The sequence below is a fragment of the Eumetopias jubatus genome, unplaced genomic scaffold, assembly GCF_037043125.1.
Source record: "Eumetopias jubatus isolate StellerSeaLion01/CBP00866 unplaced genomic scaffold, mEumJub1_p1.0 scaffold_10, whole genome shotgun sequence".
NCBI lineage: Eukaryota > Metazoa > Chordata > Mammalia > Carnivora > Otariidae > Eumetopias > Eumetopias jubatus.
The window spans coordinates 69,748,526-69,772,339 of record NW_028274816.1 but is presented as its reverse complement, the minus strand read 5'-3'; the positions used below and the strand labels follow the sequence as shown (position 1 = coordinate 69,772,339).

Sequence of the window (23,814 nt, the reverse complement as noted above, 5' to 3'; positions counted from 1 at the left end):
GGTGTGGGGAGGGGTAGGTAAAGCTAGAGAGGCAGGGAACTGCTATATCCTGATGGGATTTGGCTGTGGTGAGCCATCTGAATGCTTTTAGGTGGAGGTGTGCTATGACCCGCTGTGTGTCTTAGCTCGATTCTTCAAAAAGCAGGGTGGAAGGCTGGATTTGAGACTAGTAGAGAGTAGAGTGGTCTCTCTATCAGAGAAAAGAGAACACTGAAGACTATTGCACCTTTCTTGTTTTGTTTTTGTTTTTCTCAGAATGAGGGCCTGAGTTCATTCATTTTGTTTTCTGAGAATGAGGGCCTGCGGGAAGGCGGGGGCCAGGTGAGAGAAGGGTAGAGTTGGCCGAGCCTGGAATTGCTTGAGCTGGGGACCGAATGGATGGATGATGGTGAAGTCGCGCAGTCAGGGAGTGTGGGGAGGAGTGCTTTGGAGTGGGAAGGTGTGAGTTAGTCCACGCTCACCGGAGGGACCTAGGTTGTAGAGGTGTGGTGGTACCCGGAGGGTGAGAGTGGTCGCCAGGGTAAGTATAAAAATGTGAGGAGCAGAGGGCCCAGGGTGGCACCTTGGGGAACTCCACACTCTTATCCCTCTCCTTTAAGGGACAAACGAGAAGCAGTTACCCACAAAACAGACTAAGAAGCAGGCTCACTGAATGAAGGGGTAGAGTTTCAAGAGTGGTCCGCAGTGCAGATGAAACAGAGCTCGGGTAACTTTAGGAATAGAGCACGTGTCCACACAACTTGGCAGTGGGAGTGAATGGTAAGCCTGATAAAGACCATCTTATTGGACAGTTGAAGGCAGAAAATGATTATGGTGGGTTGAGCAATACATGGGAGGTGAGGAGTTTGAGTCAGTGAAGATTGATGATTTCGAGAGACATTGTTAAAAAGTAAAGAAGTGAGAGAAGATGGTTAATTAAGAGGACTGCAGGGATTTGCGGTGTGAGAAAATGGAACGTATTTATGTGCGGAGGGGAAGAAAGCCAGAGGAGAGGGAGAGGGTGAGAGCTTCAGGAGCAGGGGGGAGCTGGTCCAGGTCTCTGAGGAGGTGGAGGGGAATAGACTTAGAGCACGGGTGGGGAGACTAGTGAGGAGATCTCTTCCGCTCAGATGCTGTGGGTGCAGACAAGTTTACTTGAGAAAGTGCCTGCCTAAACCACTGGGAAGAAATTGTGGAGTTAGATGCTTGGAATCACATCTCAGCTTGACTGCTTTTTGGCTGTGTGATCTCAGGCAAATTTCCCAAACTTCGGAGCTTTGTTTATTTATATATATATGAAATGGGTTTCAGAACAGGACTGGTTAGGGAAGACGTGGAAAGTTCTCAACAGTGTCTAGCCCATGGTAGACGGTCAGTCCTGTTAGTCTTTCTATTGTCCCTTCGCTTTATTACCTTGACACATAAGGTCTCTTTAAAAAAGTGATGAGGGGAGTGTATGTCATTTGTCTGTGTCTCACACACACACACACACACACACACAATAGGAGATGGGAGACAGATTTCATTGCATCGTGACAGTCAGAGGAGCGCTAACAGTGAATTGGGTGTTTAAGATTGGGGGTTTAAGTTTAAAGGGCATTGTGTAGTATTTTTCCTTTTCTTAAATAGAAACAGAGGTTAAACAGGGTCATAGGGGACTTAACACAATAAGCTAGGAAGTTCATTGTTTCAGAAAACCATTGTGTAATCAAGACATTTAATTAGAGGTGTCACTTGAGTCCTTGAACTAGACAAATGCCAAAGGACATGTAACTGCTTACATCTGAGTATTTGCTTATATACATTTTGCAGTGCTTTCCTTTCCTTCCTGTCCTATCGCCTGCAAACCCACTCCTCCCCCTAACAAAAGAGGAACAAAAGGAACATACCCACAACCTGTAAGGTTTTCCAGATCTTTCTTTCTGTGAGTGTACATAAATCTCTATACTTGAATGCAGTTATCCTTATTGATTTATTTACTTTTTTACAAAACATGGTCTCTTGCTTTCCTGTTTATAATGTTTTCTTCATTGGAAGTTTAGAACTTTTTAAAATGTGTGCAGGATGTCATTAGTCTAAAGTCCCTGGACATTGTGTTTTGGTCATCAAGTGAAGAGTTATTGAGCACCTGCTTTGCTAGGCCAGGAGCCAAATCTGGGACTGTTGAGATGATAAAAACACCCCTCAGAAATTTTAGGAGAGGCAGACGTGTACATGATAAGTGGTATGATATATTTTTAAGTATCATTTTTGGAAAACATTTTAGAAGTCTTTATACAAAGACACTTTAAACTGTGCTTTTCTAAGGGAAAGATTTTCCAAAGAGATTTTTTTTTTTTTTTGGAATTTTAAGATGGAATTGAACTTTATGCCCACTTGTATGAAGACATTATTCCTTAGTCGAATGGCTATTCTGACGTGCATTTTATTATTAGGCCAGTTTTAATTTTATGTTGTTAATTTTAGTCCCTTCCAGATATGCAGCATATTCAGGAAGAAAACTTATCCTCCCCACCATTGGGTCCTCCCAACTATCTACAAGTGTCCAAAGATTCTGCCAGTACTAGTAGCAAGAACTCTTCTTGTGACACGGATGACTTTGTTTTCGTTCCACACAGCAGCTCGTCAGACCACTCATGTGAGAATCTTTTCTACTTGTACACATTATATTTCTTAATTTACTAGCCTAGCATTTATTTTTAACTTTTATGTCATGCTCTCTCGTGTAGGCCACCTTTTCAAAGGGGGCGCTTTATTTAGTTGTTTGAATTCCCAGAACTACCTACCTACGTTTTAGCTCTGCTCAGTCACCTTCTATAAAGCAGTAACTTTGGATTCTGAAGGTAGATGAAAAGTTTGCAGGAAACGATCTCCAATTCTGTTTGTATCCACACAGAAATAGAAAAGTCAGCAGAATGAGAGAAATTAAATTTAAGGAAAGGCATGAAGGGAAGACCTCTTTTGCAAAAACAACCTAAGAGTCGAGGGAGTTTAAAACCAGTCTGGAGGCCCTTCAGAAGAGACTGGCATGAGCTCAGGAATGAGTTTCATAAATATATGGGAAGAATTTTTATAAAGGAAGCAGAATCCAACTTGACTAAATATGGTCAGGGCTCTAAGGAATGGCGAAGGGCACCAGAAAACCTACAAAAAAAGAAGTTAGACAAAACCATGGAGGAAGAAGGAACTGCGGTTTGGTTGTGAAGGAACAGGATCAGAAAAACCAGAAATTGGGTTCCTTCAATAATTGAATAGTATCAAGTTGACCATGTGCAGGTGCAGATGGTTGGATGAGTTCGTATCAAGAGGCCTGTGGAGTGGTTTGTCAGATTCTACAGCTGCTCCTGTTAGGCGTCATGCTCGTTGTTGTGAGGGCCGTCATCCCCAGAGCAAGCGAGCCTCGGGGTGTATCAGCTGGGGCAGGGGGAGCACGGACAGAGCTGCAGGGCAGGTGGGGTGGTTCACCACCGGTGCTCCGACAACTGGGAGTTACCTTTAAAAATCCAGAATACAGTGGTTTTCTTCTATTTTAAAAAAGGAATTAAAATGAAAAATTATGCAGTATTTCAAGCAGGAAATAATACAGCAGATACTCAAGTCCACCACCGTTCTAATTTTATTTATGTCAAAGTTTGGCCATGTTGTTTCAGATGTCTTTTAAGGATGTAAAATGCTACACAGGTACAGCTAAAGTCCTTTTCCTCGTTCTACTCTTGCCAGGGGTAAATTCTTACTGTAGATTTTTTTAATACTTTCACAGATGCCTGTATCTATAAATAACAGTATTCTTGTGTTTTTACAGTTTTAAGTAAATGGTATAAGGAACATTTTTATAGCTTGGTTTTTTATTCATTTTTTTGCTATGTATCTAGCTACAGATCTAGATATATATATGTAGTTTATTTTTATATCTGAATTTTGTAGTACATTAAACCACAAGTTTATCCATTTCTCTGCTGTGGGTTACCTGGATAATTTCTATCTTTTCACTATTCAAAATGTATTGTAACAGATGTCCTGTGTCAGAGTTCCTTCCACATGGATACTCTAGAAATGTTCAACTTCAAATCTTATGGGGGCGCCTGGGTGGCTCAGTCGTTAAGCGTCTGCCTTCAGCTCAGGTCATGATCCCAGGCTCCTGGGATCGAGCCCCACATCGGGCTCCCTGCTCGGCGGGAAGCCTGCTTCTCCCTCTCCCACTCCCCCACTTGTGTTCCTGCTCTCGCTAACTCTCTCTCTCTGTCAAATAAATAAATAAAAAATCTTAAAAAAAAAATCTTATGAAATATTGGTACAGACAAGTTGTAGGCAACTAATAGTCTCTGCCGTGCTGCCCCAATGGAATAATGGTAACTTCTAAATACTTTTTGTTTTCATCTTTAACTTTACCTGGAGTTCACTTTTGTAGATGGAATAATGTAGGGATCTTATTATTGAATATTCTGTCCTTTCTCTACTGATAGGCCGTTCCAGATTTCTAATATCACGTTTACATAAAGAATTGGGTTTGTTTTAAGGTTTTCTATTTACTCCATTGGTCTATTTGTATTATAATCATTTTTAAACACATTGGTGTGTGTGTGTGTGTATGTGTGTGTGTGAAGGAGAGAGAGAGAGAGAGAGAGATTGTGGGGAGGGGTGATGGTAGAGAGCATTCTAGTATTCTTTGGAATCACCCTGGCTACTCTTGACCCCTTTTGCCCATGTGTAGTCTAATTGCAGCTTGACAAATCTTACAAAAAACCATTTGGGGATTTTGATGGGAATTGTGTTGATTTTAAAGACCTATACAGGGACAGTTAATGATCTTTACAATATTAAATTGTCAAATCAAGAATATGTGTTTCTCACAAAACAGGATCATAGGGGAAGGGAAGAAAAAATGAAATAAGATAAAAACAAGAGAGGGAGGCAAACCCTAAGAGACTCTTAACTCTAGGGAACAAACTGAGGGTTGCCGGAGGGGAATTGGGTGGGGGGATAGGGTAACTGGGTGTTGGACATTAAGGAGGGCACTTGATAGAATGAGCACTGAGTGTTGTATGCAACTGATAAACCACTAAATTCTACTCCTGAAACTAGTAATACTATACCTTAACTAAGTTGAATTTAAATAAAATCTTAAAAAAAAAAGTATGTGCTTCTCCACTTACTTAGGTTTCCTTAATGTGTTTTGATAGATATTTACATTTTCCTACATAAAGGACATTCACATCTTTTGTCTTATTCTAGTTACCTTTATTTTTTGTCCTTGTGTAAATATTGTATTTGAAATTTTTTTTTCAAAAATGCCCCTGTCGAGGTCTTTGTGCTTCCAAATCTCACGTCTTTTCTCAGTCTTCATCTTTTTGATGTGTTTACAGCATTTGTTATAGTTGGCCACACCCTTCTTCTTATTTTTATTTTTTTTAAGATTTGTTTATTTGTCAGAGAGAAAGTGAGAGCACAAGCAGGGGGAGAGGGAGGCAGAGGGAGAAGCAGGCTCCTTGCCGAGCAAGGAGCCTGATGTGGGACTCGATCCCAGGACCCTGGGATCATGACCTGAGCCGAAGGCAGGCGTCCCCACACCCTTCTCTTTAGTTTAAAAATTTGTTATTGTAAAATATATCATGCATATGTTTTTCAAAGATTTTTATTTATTTAGAAAGAGTAAGAGCAAGCGGGGGGAGGGGCAGAGGGAGAGGGAGAGAGGGAATCCCAAGCAGACTCTGCACTGAGCCCAATGCGGGGCTCAGTCTCACAACCCTGAGATGATGATCTGAGCTGAAATCAAGAGTTGGCCACTCGACCGACTGAGCCACCCAGGTACCCCAAAGATTTTATTTTTTTTAGAGCAGTTTTAAGTTTCGAACAAAACTGAGAGGAGGGTACAAGTTTCCCACATACCCCCTGCCCCTCCCCATTCTCAGCATCACTCAACCAGATGTTAAAAGGATAATACCAGAGGATAAACCTACATTGACACATCACAATCACCCAAGGTCCATAGTCTACTTAGAATTCATTCTTGTTGTTGTACATTCTGTGGGTTTGGAGAAAGGTATAATGACATTTATCCATCATTATAATATATAGAGCATTTTCACTGCCCTAAAAATCCTCTGAGCTCCCCACCCGTCCCTTGGAAACCACTGATCTTTTTATTATCTCTCTAGTTCTGTACCACAGTTTGTCCATTTACCTGTTGAAGGACACTTTGCTTCCAAGTTTTGACAATTAAGAATAAAGCTACTATAAACATCTGTGTGCAGGTTTTTGTGTGGACATAAGTGTGCAGCTCCTTTGGATAAATACCAAGGACCATGACTGCTGGCTGGTTTGGTAAGGGCATGTTTAGTTTTGTAAGAAAATACCAAACTCTTCCCAAGTGGCTATACCATTTTGCATTCCCACCAACAGTGAGTGGGAGTTCCTTTTGCTCCATATGTTCGCCAGCATTTGGTGATGTCAGTGCTCCAGGGAGAGCTGTTCTAGTAGATGTGCAGTGGTGTCTCGTTGTTTTAATTTGCGTTTCTCTGATGACATCTGATGTTCAACATCTTTTCATAGGCTTATTCACCATCCATATAGCTTCTTTGGTGAGGTGTCTGTTAAGATCTTTGGCCTATTTTTCAGCTGTGTTGTTTGTTACCTTGTTGAGCTTTAAGAGTTCTCTGTATACTTGGGATAACAGTCCTTTATCAGATGTTATCTTTTGCAAATGTTCTTTTGCAGATATCTTTGTTCAGTCTGTAGCTTATATTCCATTCTCTTGATACTGTCTTTCACAGAGCAGTTTTTAATTTTAATAATCACTAAAGATTAATGAAATCATTTAAATAAATTTATTTCTTTCATGGATTGTGTTTAGTGTTGGTATCATGACACCCAAGGTCCTCTAGGCTATGTTATCTTCTACAGTATTTGCAGTTTTTTTCTTTTACGTTTAAGTCTGTGGCCCATTTTGAGTTAATTTTTTCGAAAGGTCTACAGCTAGATGAATTTTTTTTTTGGTCTGTGGATGTCTAATTATTATAGGATTATTTGTTGAAGACTGTCTTTGCTCCATTGTATTGTCTTTGCTCCTCTGTCAAAGATCAGTTGACTATATTTTGGGGGTTTTCTTTCTGGTCTCCCTGTTCTGTTCCATTGATCTATTTGTTCTTTTGCCAATACAACACTGTCTTGATTACTGTAGTTTTATAGTAAGTCTTGAGGTTGGGTAGTGTCAGTCCTCTGCCCTTCTGTTTCAGTGTTCTGTTGGCTATTGTGGGTCCTTTGCCTCTCCATTTAACCATTAGAATTAGTTTGTCAATATCCATAAAATAAATTGCTGGGATTTTCACTGGGATTGTAGTGAATCTATAGATCAAGTTGGGAAGAACTGACATGTTTACAATATTTAGTCTTCCTATCCAAAAACATAGAATATCTCTCCATTTATGTAGTTCTTCTTTGATTTCATTCATCAGAGTTTTGTAGTTTTCCTCATACAGACCTTGTATGACTTTTGTTAGATTTATACCTAAATATTTCATTTTGGGGGGTGCTGATATAAATGGTGTTGTGTTTTTAATTTCAAATTTTAGTTGTTTATTATTGAGATATAGGAAAGCAGTTTACTTTTTAAATATTTACTTTATATCCTGCAACCTTGCTTTAATTACTTATTAGTTCCAGGAGGTTTTTGTCAATTCTTTCATATTTTTTTTACATAGATAATCATGTCATCTTTGAACAATAGTTTTATGTTTACCTTCCCACACTGTATACCTTTCATTTCCTTTTCTTACTTACTGCATTAGCAAGGACTTCGAGTGCACTGTTGAAAAGAAGTGAAAGAGGACTTTCTTCACAGATTATATGAAACTGTAATAACCACAGCCAATAAAAAGTCAGTGGGAAAAAAAAAAAGAAAGAGAGAGGACATCCATATATTTTTACCCAATCTTAGTGGGAAAGCTTGGAGTTTCTCACTATCTAGTATTATGTTAGCAGTAGCTTTTTGTAGCTATTCTTTATCAAGTTGAGACAGTTCCCCTCCATTCTTAGTTTACTGTGAGTTTTTATCATGAATGGTGGTTGGATTTTGTCAAATACTTTTGTCTGTGATTTTCTATTAATGTGATAGATTACATTAATTTTAGAATGTTGAACCAGCCTTGCATACCTGGGATAAATCCCATTTGGTCATGGTGTAGAATTCTTTCTTTACATTGCTGGATTTAGTTTGCTAATATTTAGTTGGAGATTTTTCCATCTGTGTTCATGAGAAATACTGGTCTGTAGTCTTCTTGTAATGTCTTTTTCTGGTGTTGGTATGAGGGTAATGATGGCCTCATAGAATGAGTTAGGAAATACTCTCTCTGCTTCTATTCTCAGAAAGAGATTGAAAATAGAGATTTGGTATAATTTCTTCCTTAAATGTTTGGTAGAATTCACCAGACAACTCATCTGGGCCTGGTGCTTTCTGTTTTAGAAGGCTATTAATTATTGATTCAATTTCTGTAATAGATAAAGACCTATATTCAAATTGCCTGTTTCTTCCTGAGTAAGTTTTGGCAGATGTGTCTTTCACAGAATTGGTCCATTTCATCTAGGGTGTCAAATTTGTGGGCATAGAGTTGTTCATAGTATTCCTTTATTACCCTTTTAATTTCAGTGGGATCTCTACTGGTGTCTCTTCTTTCATTTGTGATATTAGTAATTTGTATCCCCTCTCTATTTGATTCTTTAGTTCACCTGGCTAGAAGCTTATTGATTGTTGTGTTTTCAAATTCATTTAGTTCAAAATATTTAAAAAGTTTTCTTCTTTGACCAATTTGTTATTTAGAAGTGTGTTTTTAGGGGCACCTGGGTGGCTCAGTCAGTGAAGTGTCTGCCTTCAGCTCAGGTCATGATCCTGGAGTCCCAGGGTCGAGTCCTGCATTGGGCTCCCTGCTCAGCAGGGCGTCTGCTTCTCCCTCTGAACCTTTCATGTGCTCTCTCTCTCTCTCTCTCTCTCAAATAAATAAAATCTTAAAAAAAAAAGTGTGTTTTTAGTCCCCCTGTATTTTGGGATTTTCCAATTACGTTTCTGTTATTGATTTCTGGTTTAATTCTGTTGTGGTCTGTGAGCAGAAATTGATTTCTATTCTTTTAAACTTGGTTTTTTGGGGTTTTTTGTTTTGTTTTTTAAAGATGTTATTTATTTGAGAGAGCACACAAGCAGCGGGAGGGGCAGAGAGAGAGAGAGGGAGAGAATCGCAAGCAGACTCCCTGCTGAGAATGGAGTGCAACACGGGGCTCAGTCTCACGACCCTGATATCATGACCTGAGCCAAAATCAAGAGTCAGACACTTAACCGACTGTGCCACCCAGGTGCCCCACTCCAGGTCCACTTTCAAATAAACTTTAACACTTCAGTATGATAGTGTGAAGTCCCTTATAATAACAAAATCTGGCCATCCCTTGTATCATTGCTGTCATTTATTCCAGTTAAATATTAGAATACATAAGCCTATCCATATATTCATAAAACATATACATTAAGCATATATAACTGAATATAATGTTACTATCATTTGCTTGTGCAATTACTGAGAAGTCAATGCAATTCTTATCTTTGTTTCTCTGTAAGTATGGTGTTCTTTTTTTGAGTTCGTTCAGAATTTTTTTTTCTTTATTTTTGATTTTTCTGTAATTTGAAAATGATCTGCCTAGGTGTAGTTGTTTTGGGCATATCTCCTGCTTGGAGCTCTGAGCTTTGTGGATCTGTGGCTTGGTGTCTGACATTCATTTGGGGGAAATTCTCCGTCATTATTGTTTACAATATTTCCCTCTGTTCCTTTTGTTCTTTTTCTGGTAATCCCATTACACATGTTATACCTTTTGTAGTTGTCCCCCAGACCTTGGATATTCTGTTGTTTTTTAAGAAAATCTTTGTTGGGGCACCTGGGTAGCTCAGTCTTGGTTAAGCGTCTGCCCTCGGCTCAGGTCACGATCCCAGGCTCCTGGGACCGAGCCCCGCATCAGACTCCCTGCTCATCAGGAAGCCTGCTTCTCCCTCTCCCTCTGCCTTCCGTGCCCTGTTTGTGCTTGCCCTCTCTCTCTCTCTCTCTCTCTCTCTCTGTGTGTCAAATAAATGGATAAAATCTAAAACAAAAACAAAAACTTTGTTTTCCAGTTATTGAGGATTCTGTCAATATGTTCTCTAGTTCAGATCTTTCCTCAGCCGTGTCCAGTCTACTAATAAGCCTATCAAAGGCATTCTTCATTTCCTTTAATTAACTGTTTTTTAATCTCTAGCATTTCTTTTTGATTCTTTGTTAGGATTTCCATCTCTCTTTTTACATTGCTCATCTGTTCTTACATGCTGTCTACCTTTTCCATTAGGGCCCTTAGCATATTAATCATAGTTATTTTAAATTTCCAGTCTGATAATTCTGACATCCTTGCCATGGCCCTGACTCTTCAGTCTGTGTTTTTTGCCTTTTGTTATGCCTTGTGACTTTTTCTTGATAGTCATACATGATGTCCTGGGTAAAAAGGAACTGCTGTAAGTACTTTTAGTAATGTGATGGTGAGGTGTAGGGGGAAGGAGAGTGTTCTGCAGTCCTGTGAGTAGGTCTCAGTCTTTTGGGGAGCCTAGGTCTCTGGTTTGTGGGCTTCACAAGTACCCCCCATTTCTTTCTCCTTCCTGAGGTAGGACAGGATGGCTCTAGGGCACTGGTTGGGCATTTCCCTGCCCCCAGCTCAGTTAGTGGAGCTTCACTCCAGCAGACAAAGCTCTGGACGATGAAGTGGTTTCCCCTCAGGGCAGGCTCCTCTAATTCTATCTCTTTTGTCTGATTTTCCTTTTGTTTTGTCTTACTGCTCTAATTTTAGGGAAATTTCCTTGATGTTTTCTTTTATTGAGTTTATCATTTGTGTTCTCATATTTTTAATTTCTAGAAGCTTCCCCTCTCCCTAAGTATTGTTTTTATTTCAGTATGCAATATTTTATCTCTGAGCACATTAATTATTTTTTATTATTTTTTATTTTTTTTACTTTCCCACAGAAAGTATTTTCTTTTTTATCTCTCCCAGGTTGTTTTGGAATCTCAGTTTCAGATTAGATTCCTCCCTTGGATGTTTGGTAATTATTGTATACTCATAATTAAGAATAGAAAATTAGAATTTTGCTTGAAAGCTTTGTATGGGGTGGGTCTTAATGCACAGTGGTGATGTATTATGTATCATGCTTCCTTTTTGGAGGGCTGCTCACATCTCCTGGAGAATACTCCCTCATACCATGTGGGGGAAACTTGTATTGGCTTAAGGATTCTGTCTTCTAGGGTCTCCTAGGTCAAATAATAACTTCGATCAACTTTGTAACTTCTAAATTTTTGTGGTTGACTTTTCTATTCCTTTTGCCCTTGTGAATTTAGGTTCTTCTCTTTTCTCTTCTTTCATAATATGATATCATATCAAAATAACAAGATAATTAACCTAAAACCGTTTAAAATCTTTTTATGGCGGGGTGCCTGGCTCAGTCAGTAGAGCATGTTAGTCTTGATCTTCTTGGTCAAAGTTCAAGCCCCATGTTGGGCATGGAGCCCACTTTAAAAAAAGTCTTTTTCCAGTCTCGTCCATGTCGATGTAAAAGGTGGGTATTCATCCTTTCTGGTGGCTAATATTCCATTGTATATATGGACCAGATCTTCTTATCCATTCGTCTGTTGAAGGGCATCTCGGCTCTTTGCAGTTTGGCTATTGTGGACATTGCTGCTATGAACATTGGGGTGCATATGGCCCTTCTTTTCACTACATCTGTGCCTTTGGGGTAAATACCCAGTAGTGCAATTGCTGGGTCATAGGGTAGCTCTATTTTTAATTTTTTGAGGAATCTCCGCACTGTTTTCCAAAGTGGCTGTACCAACTTGCATTCCCACCAACAGTATAGGAGGGTTCCCCGTTCTCCATAACCTCTCCAACATTTGTTGTTTCTTGCCTTTTCAGTTTTTGCCATTGTAACCGGAGGAGATTATGCTAAGTGAAACAAGTCAAGCAGAGAAAGTCAATTATCAAATGGTTTCACTTATTTGTGGAACATAAGGAAGAGCACAGAGGACGTTAGGAGAAGGAAGGGAGAAATGAAGGGGGCGGAAATCGGAGGGAGAGATGAACCATGAGAGACTATGGACTCTGAGAAACAAACTGAAGGTTCTAGAGGGGAGGAAGGTGGGGGGATGGGCTAGCCTGGTGATGGGTATTAAGGAGGGCACGTACTGCATGGAGCATTGGGGGTTGTACGAAAACAATGAATCGTGGATCACTGCATCCAAAACTGGTGATGTATTGTATGGTGACTAACATAACATAATAAAATAAAATTTTAAAAAATAAAATTAAAAAAGTCTTTTTGTCCTTAGGGTAATCCTATTAGGGATGTCCAATCAAATTACAGAGCTTTAAAGTCACTTGAAAAAATTCCCTTCTAGCAATAACAGACAAGTTGATACATGGTCATGTATGACAAAAGATGATAAATGTTTTGCTTCATTTTACTTTTGATTTCTAGGGATTGCTTTTTCCTTTTGATTTTATTATTTTGTTTCTAAATTATGTATGGCTCCAAACTCAAAGCTACAAAATGAAGTACATTTAGTGAAATGGAGCTTCTTCTATCCTTGCCCCATCTACCTTGTTCCCTCCATTACCATATCAGGAGCTCTTCTCTTTAAAATAGGTAGCTTCCTCCCTCACTTCTCTTTATTCTCTTACCCTGATTTATTTTCCTTTATGTACATTTTTAAATTATTATTTTTTTTATTTTGAGAGAGAGAGTGTGGAGCCTGATGCAAGGTTCGATCCCATGACCCCAAGATCATGACCTGAGCTGAAATCAAGGGTCGGATGCTTAACTGCCTGAGCCACCCAGGGGCCCCTGTTTTCCTTTATATTTCTTATCATGCCTGACACTATTACCTTCTTTCATTACTAGAATGGAAGCTTCATGAGAGCAGGGACCTGAGATGTGCTAAAATAAATGCATTTCTCAATTCTTATTTAGGGCCATTCAGAGGGATATTTGTGTCTGTTTCCTTTTTTTCCCCTTTTTGAGTATGGGTTAGCAGCATAACCTATACTTTTCTTTTTGAAAACTTATTTGGTCAACATTGCTATTTCATATCTACACATTGATTATGCCTTTACAGCCATTTAAAGTCACACAGGGAATGTGATAGAATGGACATACCAGTGACAAGAATGAGCATTGCATTCTGAGCTCAGCTCTGTTCCCATATGTAGATGATACCAGAGCAGATGAAGGCGGCCTGTGGTATGTGCTACAGTGTCTGAGGGGCCCCAGCTTCCACGACGACGTCTTGTTCAACAGCCCGGGCAAGACAGGGAGTGTTACACAGGATGGGGGTGCTCCAACAGGGGGGTTAACTAGACTCTGTTTACAGTCAGCTGTGCTGGAATGTGTTCCTAAAAGTTACCACTCTCTGAAAAAATTGCTCAATAAAAACCACAGAATTTATGGGCAAATTGGAATCAGGGGCCTAACGCTCAAAAATGCTGGTGAGTGACATATTAAAAGGAACATGATAAAAACGTTAGCACGGTTTTTACCGTGCCTGTTAAATGGTGAAGGATACATAACACTGAAATAAATATGACACTTTACCTTGGAAAGTCCTGATGTTTGTTTATAGAAGTGGGCACTGAAGGGTTACAGCCTGTGAATTCAGCTGGGCGCAAGTGTGTTCAGTGTTTTTGCTCATGGTTTTTACCCGCTTTTACTCGTGGAGGAAACTGCATCATAAGCAAGTGGTGAATTTGTGTGGTGCTCAGGTTTTTCCAGATAATCATGTTGGGACAATTTACGTTTTTTAAGCAGGTGGTAGAGCAGAACTGATGGTGTTTTCCTCTTTCTCCTTTAGATGATATGCCGATGGGGCCTTCTGGCAGACATGCTTCAAATGAGTTCTTGGTGTGTGGAGGGTATGTTTGTATTTATTAAATTAGAATGTTTTTCATATTTGGTTTTTCTGAGTAAACTTTAGAGAACTTTGACCGTGGGTTGTTTTTTTTTTTTTTTGCCCTGTTTCTTATGGTTTTATTTTATTTTTTAAATTTTTTATTGTTATGTTAATCACAATACATTACATCATTAGTTTTTGATCTAGTGTTCCATGATTCATTGTTTGATCATGTTTTTGATTCTGAATTTTATTTTGTTTCACAATTTGTCATTTCTATTTTTTAAAAAAGTTTAAATTGTAGTAAAACATGTAAAATCTGTTGTCTTCACCATTTTTAAGTTTACAGTTCAGTAGCATTAAGTATATTCACAATGTTGGGCAACCAATCTCCAGAATTTTTTCATCTTGCAAAACTAAAACTCAGTACTCCTTATGTAATAGCACTCCCCATTTCTCCCACCTCTAGGTGCCGGTAACCACTGTTCTACTTTGTCTTTCTCTGAATTTGACTACTTTAGATACCTCATATAAGTAGAATATAGAATATATGTCTTTTTGTGACTGGCTTTAGTTCAGTCATCATAATGTCCTCAAGGTTCATCCATGTTGTAGCATTTGTCAGAATTTCTTTTAAGGCTGAACCTTATTCCATTCTATATAGATAGATAGATAGATAGATAGACATAGGTATACGTGTGTGTGTGTGTGTGTGTGTGTGTGTGTACAGTGTTTTGTTTATCCATTCATCTGTCGATGATCAATTGGATTTCTTCTACCTCTTGGCTATTGTGAATAATTCTGCTATAAATGTGAATGTGCAGATATCTGTTTGAGATCCTGCTTTCAATTCTTTTGGATATATACACACACAACAGTGGGGTTGCTGGATCATATGATAATCTATTTTTAATTTTTTGAGGAGTTGTGATACTGTTTTCCATAGTGGTTGCACCATTTTACATTCCTACCAACAGTGTACAAAGGGTTCCAGTTTCTCTACATCTCAGTGACTGCTTGTTTTTTATAATAACCGTCTTAATGAGTATGAGGTGATATCTCATTGTGGTTTTGATTTGCAGTTCTCTAATGATTAGTGGTTTTGAGTGTCTTTTCATATACTTACTGGACATTTGTCTATCATGTTGAGTTGTAGGAGTTCTTTATATATTTTGGATATTAACCCTTTATCAGATACATGATTTACAGATATTTTCTCCCAGTCCAGACATTGTCTTTCCACTCTTTTTGTTGTGTCCTTTGAGCATAGAACTTTTAGAATTTGATGTAGTCTCATTTGTCTATTTTTTTGTTCTGTTGTCTGTGTTTTTGGCGTCATTCAAGAAATCATTGTCTAATCCAGTGTCATGAAGCTTTTCTCCTATGTTTTCTTCTAGGAGTTATATAATTTTGGGTCTTACATTTAGCTCTTTAATCCATTTTGAGTTAATTTTTGTGCATTGTATAAGGTAAGGGTCCAGCTGTATTCTTTGCAGATGGATATCTAGTTTTCTCATTTGCTGAAGAGACCGTCTTTTTGCCATCGAGTGCTGTTGGCATCTTTGTTGAAGATCATTTGTCCATATATGCAAGGGTGTGTTTCTGGACTGTCTGTTCCATTCTGTTGGTCTCTGTGTCTGTCATTATGCCAACCACATTGTTTTGATTACTGTAGATTTGAAATAAGGAAGTATGAAACCTCCAATTTTGTTTTTCTTTTCCAAAATTGTTTTGACCATTCAGGGTCCCTGCAGTTTACATATGAATTTCAGGAAAGATTTTTCTGTTTCTGCAAAAAATGCCTTTGCAATTTTGGTAGGGATGGCATTGATCTGTATAGATCACTTTGGGTGGTATTGACATCTTAACAGTATTAAATCTTATAGTCAATGAAGACGGGATGTCTTTTATAGTTTTTTTTAGCACTGTTTTGTAGTTTCCAATATACAAGTTTTTCACCTCCTTGGTTAGATTTATTTCTGTGTATTTTATTCTTTTTGATACTATTGTAAATGGCATTGTTAATTTCCTTTTTGCATTGTTCATTGTTAGTGTATAGAAATGCTACTCATATCTGTGTGTTGATTTCATTTCCTGCAACTTTGCTGAATGTATTAGTTCTAATGGCTTTTTGCGTGTGAAATCTTTTGGGTATTCTACATTTAAGATCATATTATCCATGGACAGAAATGATCTTACTTATTCCATTCTGATTCAAATGCCTTTTATTTCTTTCTCTTGCCTAATTGCTCTGGCTAGGAATTCTATGTAGAAGTGGTGAGAGCAGGCATCCTTGTCTTGTTCCTGATATAGAGGAAAGGCTTTCAGTTTTTAACCATTGAGTATGATGTTAGTTACGGGCTTTTTATATATGGTGTTTTTTATGTTGAGGTAATTTTTTTCGATTCCTAATTTGTTGAATGCTTTTTATCATTAAAGGATGTTGGGATTTTGTCAAATGCTTTTTCTGCATGAATTGACATGGTCACGTGGTTTTTGTCTTTCATTCCACTAATGTAGGTATATTATAAATCACATTTGGTCATGGTATATGATCCTTTGAATGTGTTGTTGAATTTGACTTGCTAGTGTTTTGTTAAGGATTTTTACATCCAATTTCATCAGGGAAATTGTTCTGGTCTTTTTGTTGTTGTTTTTGTAGTATCTCTGTGCGACTTTGGTATTAGGGTAATGCTGAACTCATGGAAGGAGTTTAGGAGTGTTTCCTCCTCTTTAATATTTTGGAACAGTTTGAGAAGTGTTGATGTTAATTCTTTACATGTTTGGTAGAATTTACCAGTGAAACATGTGGTCTTGGGCTTTTTTTGTTACTTAGAAGTTTTGATTACTAATCCAATCTCCTTGCTGGTTATGGGTCTGTTCAGATTTTCTCTTCCTTTTTATCATCCAACCTTAGTAGGCTATGTGTTTGTAGAAATCTATCCATTTCTTCTAGGTTATCCAATTTGTTGGCAAGCACTTGTTCATAGTATTCTCTTATAATCCTTTTTATTTATGTGGCTTTAGTTGTCATGTTCCTTCTTTCATTTCTGATTTTGAGTCTTCTCTTTTTCTTAGTTAACCTAGCTGTATGTCAGTTTTGTTGATTTTTAAAAATGCCAACTCTTAGTTTGATTTTTCTATTTTCTCAATTTTGTTTATCTCTGCTCTAATCTTTATTTTATTTTTATTTTTTTTAAAGATTTTATTTATTTATCAGAGCGAGACAGAGGCAGGCAGAGGGAGAAGCAGGCTCCTTGCTCAGCGAGGAGCCTGATGTGGGACTCGATCCCAGGACCCTGGGATCATGACCTGAGCCGAAGGCAGACACTTAACCGACTGAGCCACCCAGGCGTCCCTCTGCTCTAATCTTCATTAGTTCCTATTTTTTGTTAGGAAATGAGTTTAGTTTGTACTTTTTCTTTTTTTTTAAGATTTATTTATTTGAGAGAGTGCATGAGTGAGTGAGAGTGGGGGAAGGGGCAGAGGGAGAGAATCTTCGAGCAGACTCCCTGCTGAGAATGGAGCCCAACATGGGGCTTGATCTCACAACCCATGGGATCACAACTTGAGCCAAAAGCAAGAGTTGGATACCCAACTGACTGAGCCACCCAGGTGCCCCTAGTTTGTACTTTTTCTAATTTGAGGGGTAAAGTTAAGTTTTTTATTTGAGATTTTTTTTTTTTAATGTTAGCATTTACAGCCATAAACATCTGTCTTAATGCTACTTTCACTGTATTCCATAGGTTTTGGTATGTTGTGTTTACATTTTCATTTTTCTCAAGATATTTTCTGATTTATTTTGTGATTTCTTTCCTGACCTATTGTTTGTGTAAGAGTGTGTTGTTTAGTTTCTGTGTATTTGTGGATTTTCTAATTTTCCTTCTTCTGTTGACTTCTGCTTTCTGTCCATTATGATTGGAAAAGGTACTTTGTATGATTTCAATCTTTTAAAATTTTAAGATTTGTTTTGTGGCCTAATATGTGGTCCGTCCTGGAGAATTTTCATGTGCACTTGAGAAGAATTTATCTTCTTCTGTTGGTGGTGGGAAGAGTGTTCTATATATGTCTACTAGATCCATTTGGTCTAGGATGTTGTTCAAGCCCTGTTTCTTTATTGCTCATTCCTCTGGCTTTTCTGTCCATTATTGAAAGTGGAGTATTGAATTGTTCAGCTGTTATTGTGGAATTGTCTATTTCTCCCTTCTGTTCTGTCAATATTTGCTTCATATATTTGGGAACACTGATGTTTGGTGCATAAATATTTGTAATTGTTATATTTTCCTGGTTAATTGACCCTTTAAATGTTCTGTTTTGTCTCTTGTAACAGTGTTTGACTGAAAGTCTCTTTTGTCTGATACTAATATTGCCACTCCTGCTCTCTTTTGGTTACCATTTGCATGGAATATCTTTCCTTTTTTTTTAAGATTTATTTATTTATTTGAGAGAGAGAAAGAGAGAGCATGCATGTGGAGGGGAGGGGCAGAGGGAGAGGGAGAGAGAATCTTAAGCAGGCTCCCCACTGAGTGCAGAGCCTGACATGGGGCTCAATCTCACATGAGATCCACGATCCTGAGATCACGACCTGAGCTGAAACCAAGAGTTGGACACTCAACTGACTGCACCACCCAGGCATCCTGGGGATATCTTTTTCAATCCATTTATTTCAGCCTAATTGGGGAAGATTTATCAATGCCATTTTGTTACTTTTATGTATGTCTTGTGCCTTTTTTTGCCCCCTTATTTTCTCTCTTAATACCTTTCTTTGTGTTCTGTTGATCTTGTTGTAGTGACATGCTTTGATTCTCATTTCCTATTGTGTATATTCTATAGATATATTCTTTGTGGTTACTTTTGGGACTACATAAAATAACTTTAAGGTACAACAATCCATTTTAAACTGATAACTTCAGTTGCATACAAAAACCCTGCTGTAGAGAGTATACCCCCCCTTATGTTATTGATGCCACAAATCGCCTGTTTATGTGTTCCTAATAATAACATAGATTTATAGCTTTTTTTGGGACTTTTGTCTCAGACTCTATACAAGAATTGGGACATGCTAATCTTAAAAGAGAGAGGGAAAACAGTGATAGCAGGACTACATAATGGTCCTGAAAGTTTCTGTTCTGTCATCAGTCTGTTTCCCTCTGCTTTGAGAACAGCATGTCCCAAATGGGAGCTGCGCTTTCAGCCTCTTCCCAGGGGTTGTGGTAGGAGTACACACACCAGGGGGCGTAGAAAGGGGTTCAGAGAGAGAGGTGGTGAGTATTTTGAAAAAAAAAAAATATACACTCTTCCACAAGATATTAAGTGCATGTGGAAATAAATTATTACAAAGACATTAAAATTATGCCCTATGCAAAATTAAAATGGTTTGATGCAAGTATTTTTTCGGAGCTTTTTCTTTTTGGAGCCATTAAAATTTTGTACCTCCATGTCCCAATAACTATCATCTCACAGGCCAGTTTTGTAATGTTAGTGATAATATATCTCATTCTTTCCTTAGAACCTCACTTTTATTGATATTATTTTGAAGCATTTAACTGTATTTCTTTCCAGGAAAATGTCTGACCCCTAGACAAAAATTACTCATTTAGATAAAATAAAAGCGTATTGTATTTTGGGCAGACTGCTTAGTCTTTCTAGTATTCCATGCGGGTCAAAGATGACTTCCCACACGTGCTGGGGACTTGGTGCACACATAGACCTTCCCTCTCCTCACCTTGGGCTCAGGGAGTCAGGTAATGGTTGAATAGTGTTATTAATATAAAGCTAGATGGAAAAGTGGCTGTAGTGGTCCTAGCTAGCTGGAGCTCTGGGACTTTCTCCAGGGAAGACTTTACAGATGGAGCAAGTGTGCCTGAAGGTTCTGTCCAGAGACTGAGGCCACATCTACAAACTACCAAGACTGTTTCATCTCCTCATATGCTGGCAGAGGATTGCCTGATATCCTCTGAGAGGGGCTTTGATTCCAATCTAATTTCCCTTGTGGTGATTAACGAGTACAGGAAGAATATTAGAACTTGACAATGTATATGTTAAAAAAAAACTCCTAGATGAACTTGCTTCACCAACAACGTACTTCCTCATTGAATTGAGACAGTGGAAAGATGCTATTCCTTCATTCACATTCTGATCCTTGATGGCCATGCTGGTTGTTCCTTAGGGGAACTTGGGCCTTTCCGTGCTCTGAGTTTGCAGGCACCGTAGTTGGTTAGTGAAGTCCTGTAAAGCTGTTTAGTTTCCAGTAGTAGAAATTTTTTGTTTTGTTTTGTTTAATTTTGAGAAAATAGATCCAAGTGCACAATCAAGTGTATAGACATTAAAAACACAAATCATTGTATTTAAAAGATACTTAATGTTACACTTGACACTAATATAACATTGTGTCAACTATACTTCAATATAGAAGGATGGATGGATAAATAAATACATGATACTTAATGGGAATTACCTAAATGAAAAATAGAGCTTATAGACTAAAAGCTAGAAACAACAGTCCTGACTGTTGTGTGCTTAACACTAAAGGTTTAGTTTTCTTGCAAGATGAGAAGTCAAAATAAATAGTTGTTGCCTTCATTTCTGTGGCTCAAGGGATAGGGTTAGGGTAGGAGGAAAGAGGAAGAATGGCTAGAAGACTTCTACTTACATCTTACTGAGATAAGATATATGGCCACTCGTGGCTGCAGAGGACTCTGGGATGTATCATAATTTCACTGAGCAAATGACCACCTTCCATAAAATTTGAGTTCTGCTAGTAAGAAAGAGTGGGCAAATGGATATTGGGGAAAGCAACTAACATCTCTATTATGGATGAGATTTTCTTTTTATTTAAATATGAAATACTGTAATGGTTCAAAAAGCTCTAAAGTGACACTTTAGAAGATAATCATACTGTTTGTTAGATAACTAGAGCTACGATCTCTTTATATCTGTAATGTTGTAATTTGAGAAAAACTGTTAGACTCATGGGGCTTTTTTAGTATTACAGAAGGGCAGAAGAATGAGGTCTAGTGTTGTCCCTGATGTTTTGATAGGTTGTAAATTGAATTGAAAGGACATATTATTTCCGAATTTATGAAAAGCAAAGAAAGAGGCTATTACAGAAAGCCAGTACTAACACTTCAGCATGTGGACCTCCGATCGGTCATGTACTTTGAGAGTTGTACAGTGTTATTTTCAATCTTTTTAAAAGTCAGAGTTCTTTGGGAATGCTTACTGCATTCATGACTTTTGTAAACATTCCAGTCATCTTTGCTCTTGAACTTCCTGTTCTTCTACCCAGCATATTTTCCTAGAAATATTTTTTTTCCCCTCACATAATAATGAATAGCAGAATGTGAGCAGATGAAACTGAGTTTTGCCAACCTACGGACTTCTCCTGTTGTTGTAGAGGAAGGTTTTTCCAGTTCTTACTACGATTCTCAGTCCTCAATATGCCTATAAATGCCTGGACAGTTCCTTAAATGACTAGTGTGATTTTTTTTTTTTTGCCTTATTTTTGAGATGATCATTTTTTAATCACATGGAAGTGATCATTTGGCCTCTTCTAGAATTTTCTCTCAATGTCACCAAGGTGTAAAATGAAGGAAAAATGGTCTTACTTGGATTTCTTTCCTTTTTCAATACATTATGTTTGCAGGCAGTGCCAGCCCCCTGTGTCACCTCATAGTGAGACAGCACCAATTCCAGTTCCTACTCAGATAAGGAATTATCAGCGCATAGAGCAGAATCTTACATCTACTGCCGGCTCTGGCACAAATCTACATGGTTCTCCAAGGTAAGCAAGTATTTTTTTTCCTTTCTTTTCTTTTAAAAATTTTGTCGTTACTGAAAGATCTGTTACTTTCCGTGGTTGACATAGTCGTGTGTAGCAGGAGGTGTACAAAACCGAAGCATAAAAAACTTTTGTAATGAATCTGTTTAAATGATACTTCAGCTTAGCTGGATAATATAGTATGATATGTATATATAATAATTCTTAAGAATTAAGGAAGAACTTGTTAAAGGATGAAATCTCACCAGTTGTAGCAGATCATTTACATACTATTTATTTTCTCCACATCCTGAAACCCCACTAAGGTAGCAAGAACGAAAAGGTCTAAGTACCAAAGATGAGTCAAATAAAAAGACATGCTCAGTGGATGAGAGGTTTCAGCACGTTTCTGGAAAACAGAAAGAAGATGGAAGAGGGGTGCCCGCTGGAGCAGGGTGGGCATCAGAGTGCCCCACGTCCCCAAGACCTGAGTCCCACAGAGCTCAGGGAGGGCAGGGGTGCAATGAGCCATAAGGCTGAAAACAGAAAAGTGCAATCTGGACAAAATAGCAAGAATGCAAAGAAAAGAAAACTTATGTAAAAAATGTGTACCCTTAGAAATAGGTTAGGAACTGCATCCATAAATTAGAACAAAATGCCATTGAAAACAGTCAAGATCAAAAAGACCTCTTGGACATTACAAAATATAACGGAAATAAAAATAAATGTTGGAAGACAAAGTTGAGGCTGTATCTGAAATAGATGAATCAAATAAAGAAGATGGAAACTATGAATAAAAAATATTCTTCAAGTATTAGTGAATGTAGGCATTCCAGAAAGAACAAGTTGGAAAAGAAAATTTCCAGGAAGTAATCAAGAAAAAGCTTTCTAGAATTGGAGAATATAAGATTTTAGATTAAAAGGGCCCAGCAAATGCATAGGTCAATGAATGGAAAAAGTTTTGTACCATCTCATAGGATGAGATGAAAACTCATGAGAGTTTTCTACAAAGGACGTTTTGGCAATATCTGTGAAAATCATTAATGCATATATCTTTTGAACCCACCACTTTAACTTTTGGTAACTTACTCTTTAGATACACAGTCCTTGCCTGTGTATGAAGTTACATATATACAGGTTGTTTACTTTTAGAATATAGAGGATGAGAAATAAGCCACGTACCCACCAGTAAGTGACTAACGTCCGTCTGTGACAGTGAAGCACCTTCCCTAAAGAAGAAGGAAGCTCTCTATGTACTGAGGTAGAAAAGTTGCCAATGTATATTACAAAATGGAAAAAGCAAAGTGATAGCAGAACTAGCAGTGGTTTTCAAAGTGTGGTTTGTGTATGGCTCCCTTTCGAAACGTCCGGGAGGTCAAGACTGTTTTCATAATGATACTGGGACACTGCTTTGTTTCACCATGTTGACATATGCACTGATGGTGCAGAAGCAATGATGTGCAAACTGCTGGTGCCTTCAAATGCATCAAGGTAGTGGCACCCAACTGCATAGTGATTTTTCACATCTTTTACCACCACACATTAGTGGTACCAAGGAATGTCTTTAAGGAAGCAGTAAAAGTTATTATTTCTCTTTGAAAATCGCAACCTTGAGTGGCTTCTGAGCATAAAGTACTTCTGGTGCACATTGGAGTAGTTCTCTTAAAAGGAGAAGCAGTTGTATGATTGTTTTAGTTGCAAGTTGAACTCGCCCCATTTTTCACGGGATACCGTTTTTTCACGAAAGAACAGCTGACGAGCTATCGGTTGTGGGCATCGGGCAGCCATGTTGTTGAAAATGAACTAAGTCTGCCATTCCTGGAAAACAAGTGACATAAAATTTGAGCTCTTGAGCAAAAGTTAGAATTTTTGAAAACAAATTCACCCATGTGATCTTGACAGCTTCTGTTATGCCTTGACGGCCATTTCTGTTAAGATTTGTGATGATAATTTGGTATAGATGTGACTTTTCGATACTGTATGATGGGGATCAACATTTGGAATATCTGCATAACTCATTCAATCAACATTTTTCAAAATACCAGATGTTTAAAAATCCTGCATGGATAAAAGATCCAGTCCAAGTACAAGATACCTCGCAAAAGATTAGAGCCTAATGTAAAACAAAATTTCATTGGCCTTGGTTTC

At 38.1% G+C, this 23,814-nt stretch overlaps 1 protein-coding gene across 8 annotated transcripts in view; it reads left to right on the top strand.

The window, feature by feature from the left end:
• Nucleotides 1-23,814, top strand: part of ULK2 (unc-51 like autophagy activating kinase 2) — an 82,803-nt gene that overhangs the window by 32,436 nt on the left and 26,553 nt on the right. For 7 of the 8 annotated variants that reach the window (XM_088027941.1, XM_088027944.1, XM_028089524.2 and 4 more), the window contains 3 exons: nt 2,446-2,617; nt 13,869-13,929; nt 21,553-21,690. In XM_088027941.1, coding sequence (XP_087884067.1) covers nt 2,446-2,617; nt 13,869-13,929; nt 21,553-21,690 — 371 coding nt within the window. The remainder of the gene's footprint in view (nt 1-2,445; nt 2,618-13,868; nt 13,930-21,552; nt 21,691-23,814) is intronic. The other variant, XM_088027945.1, reaches the window with a different exon arrangement.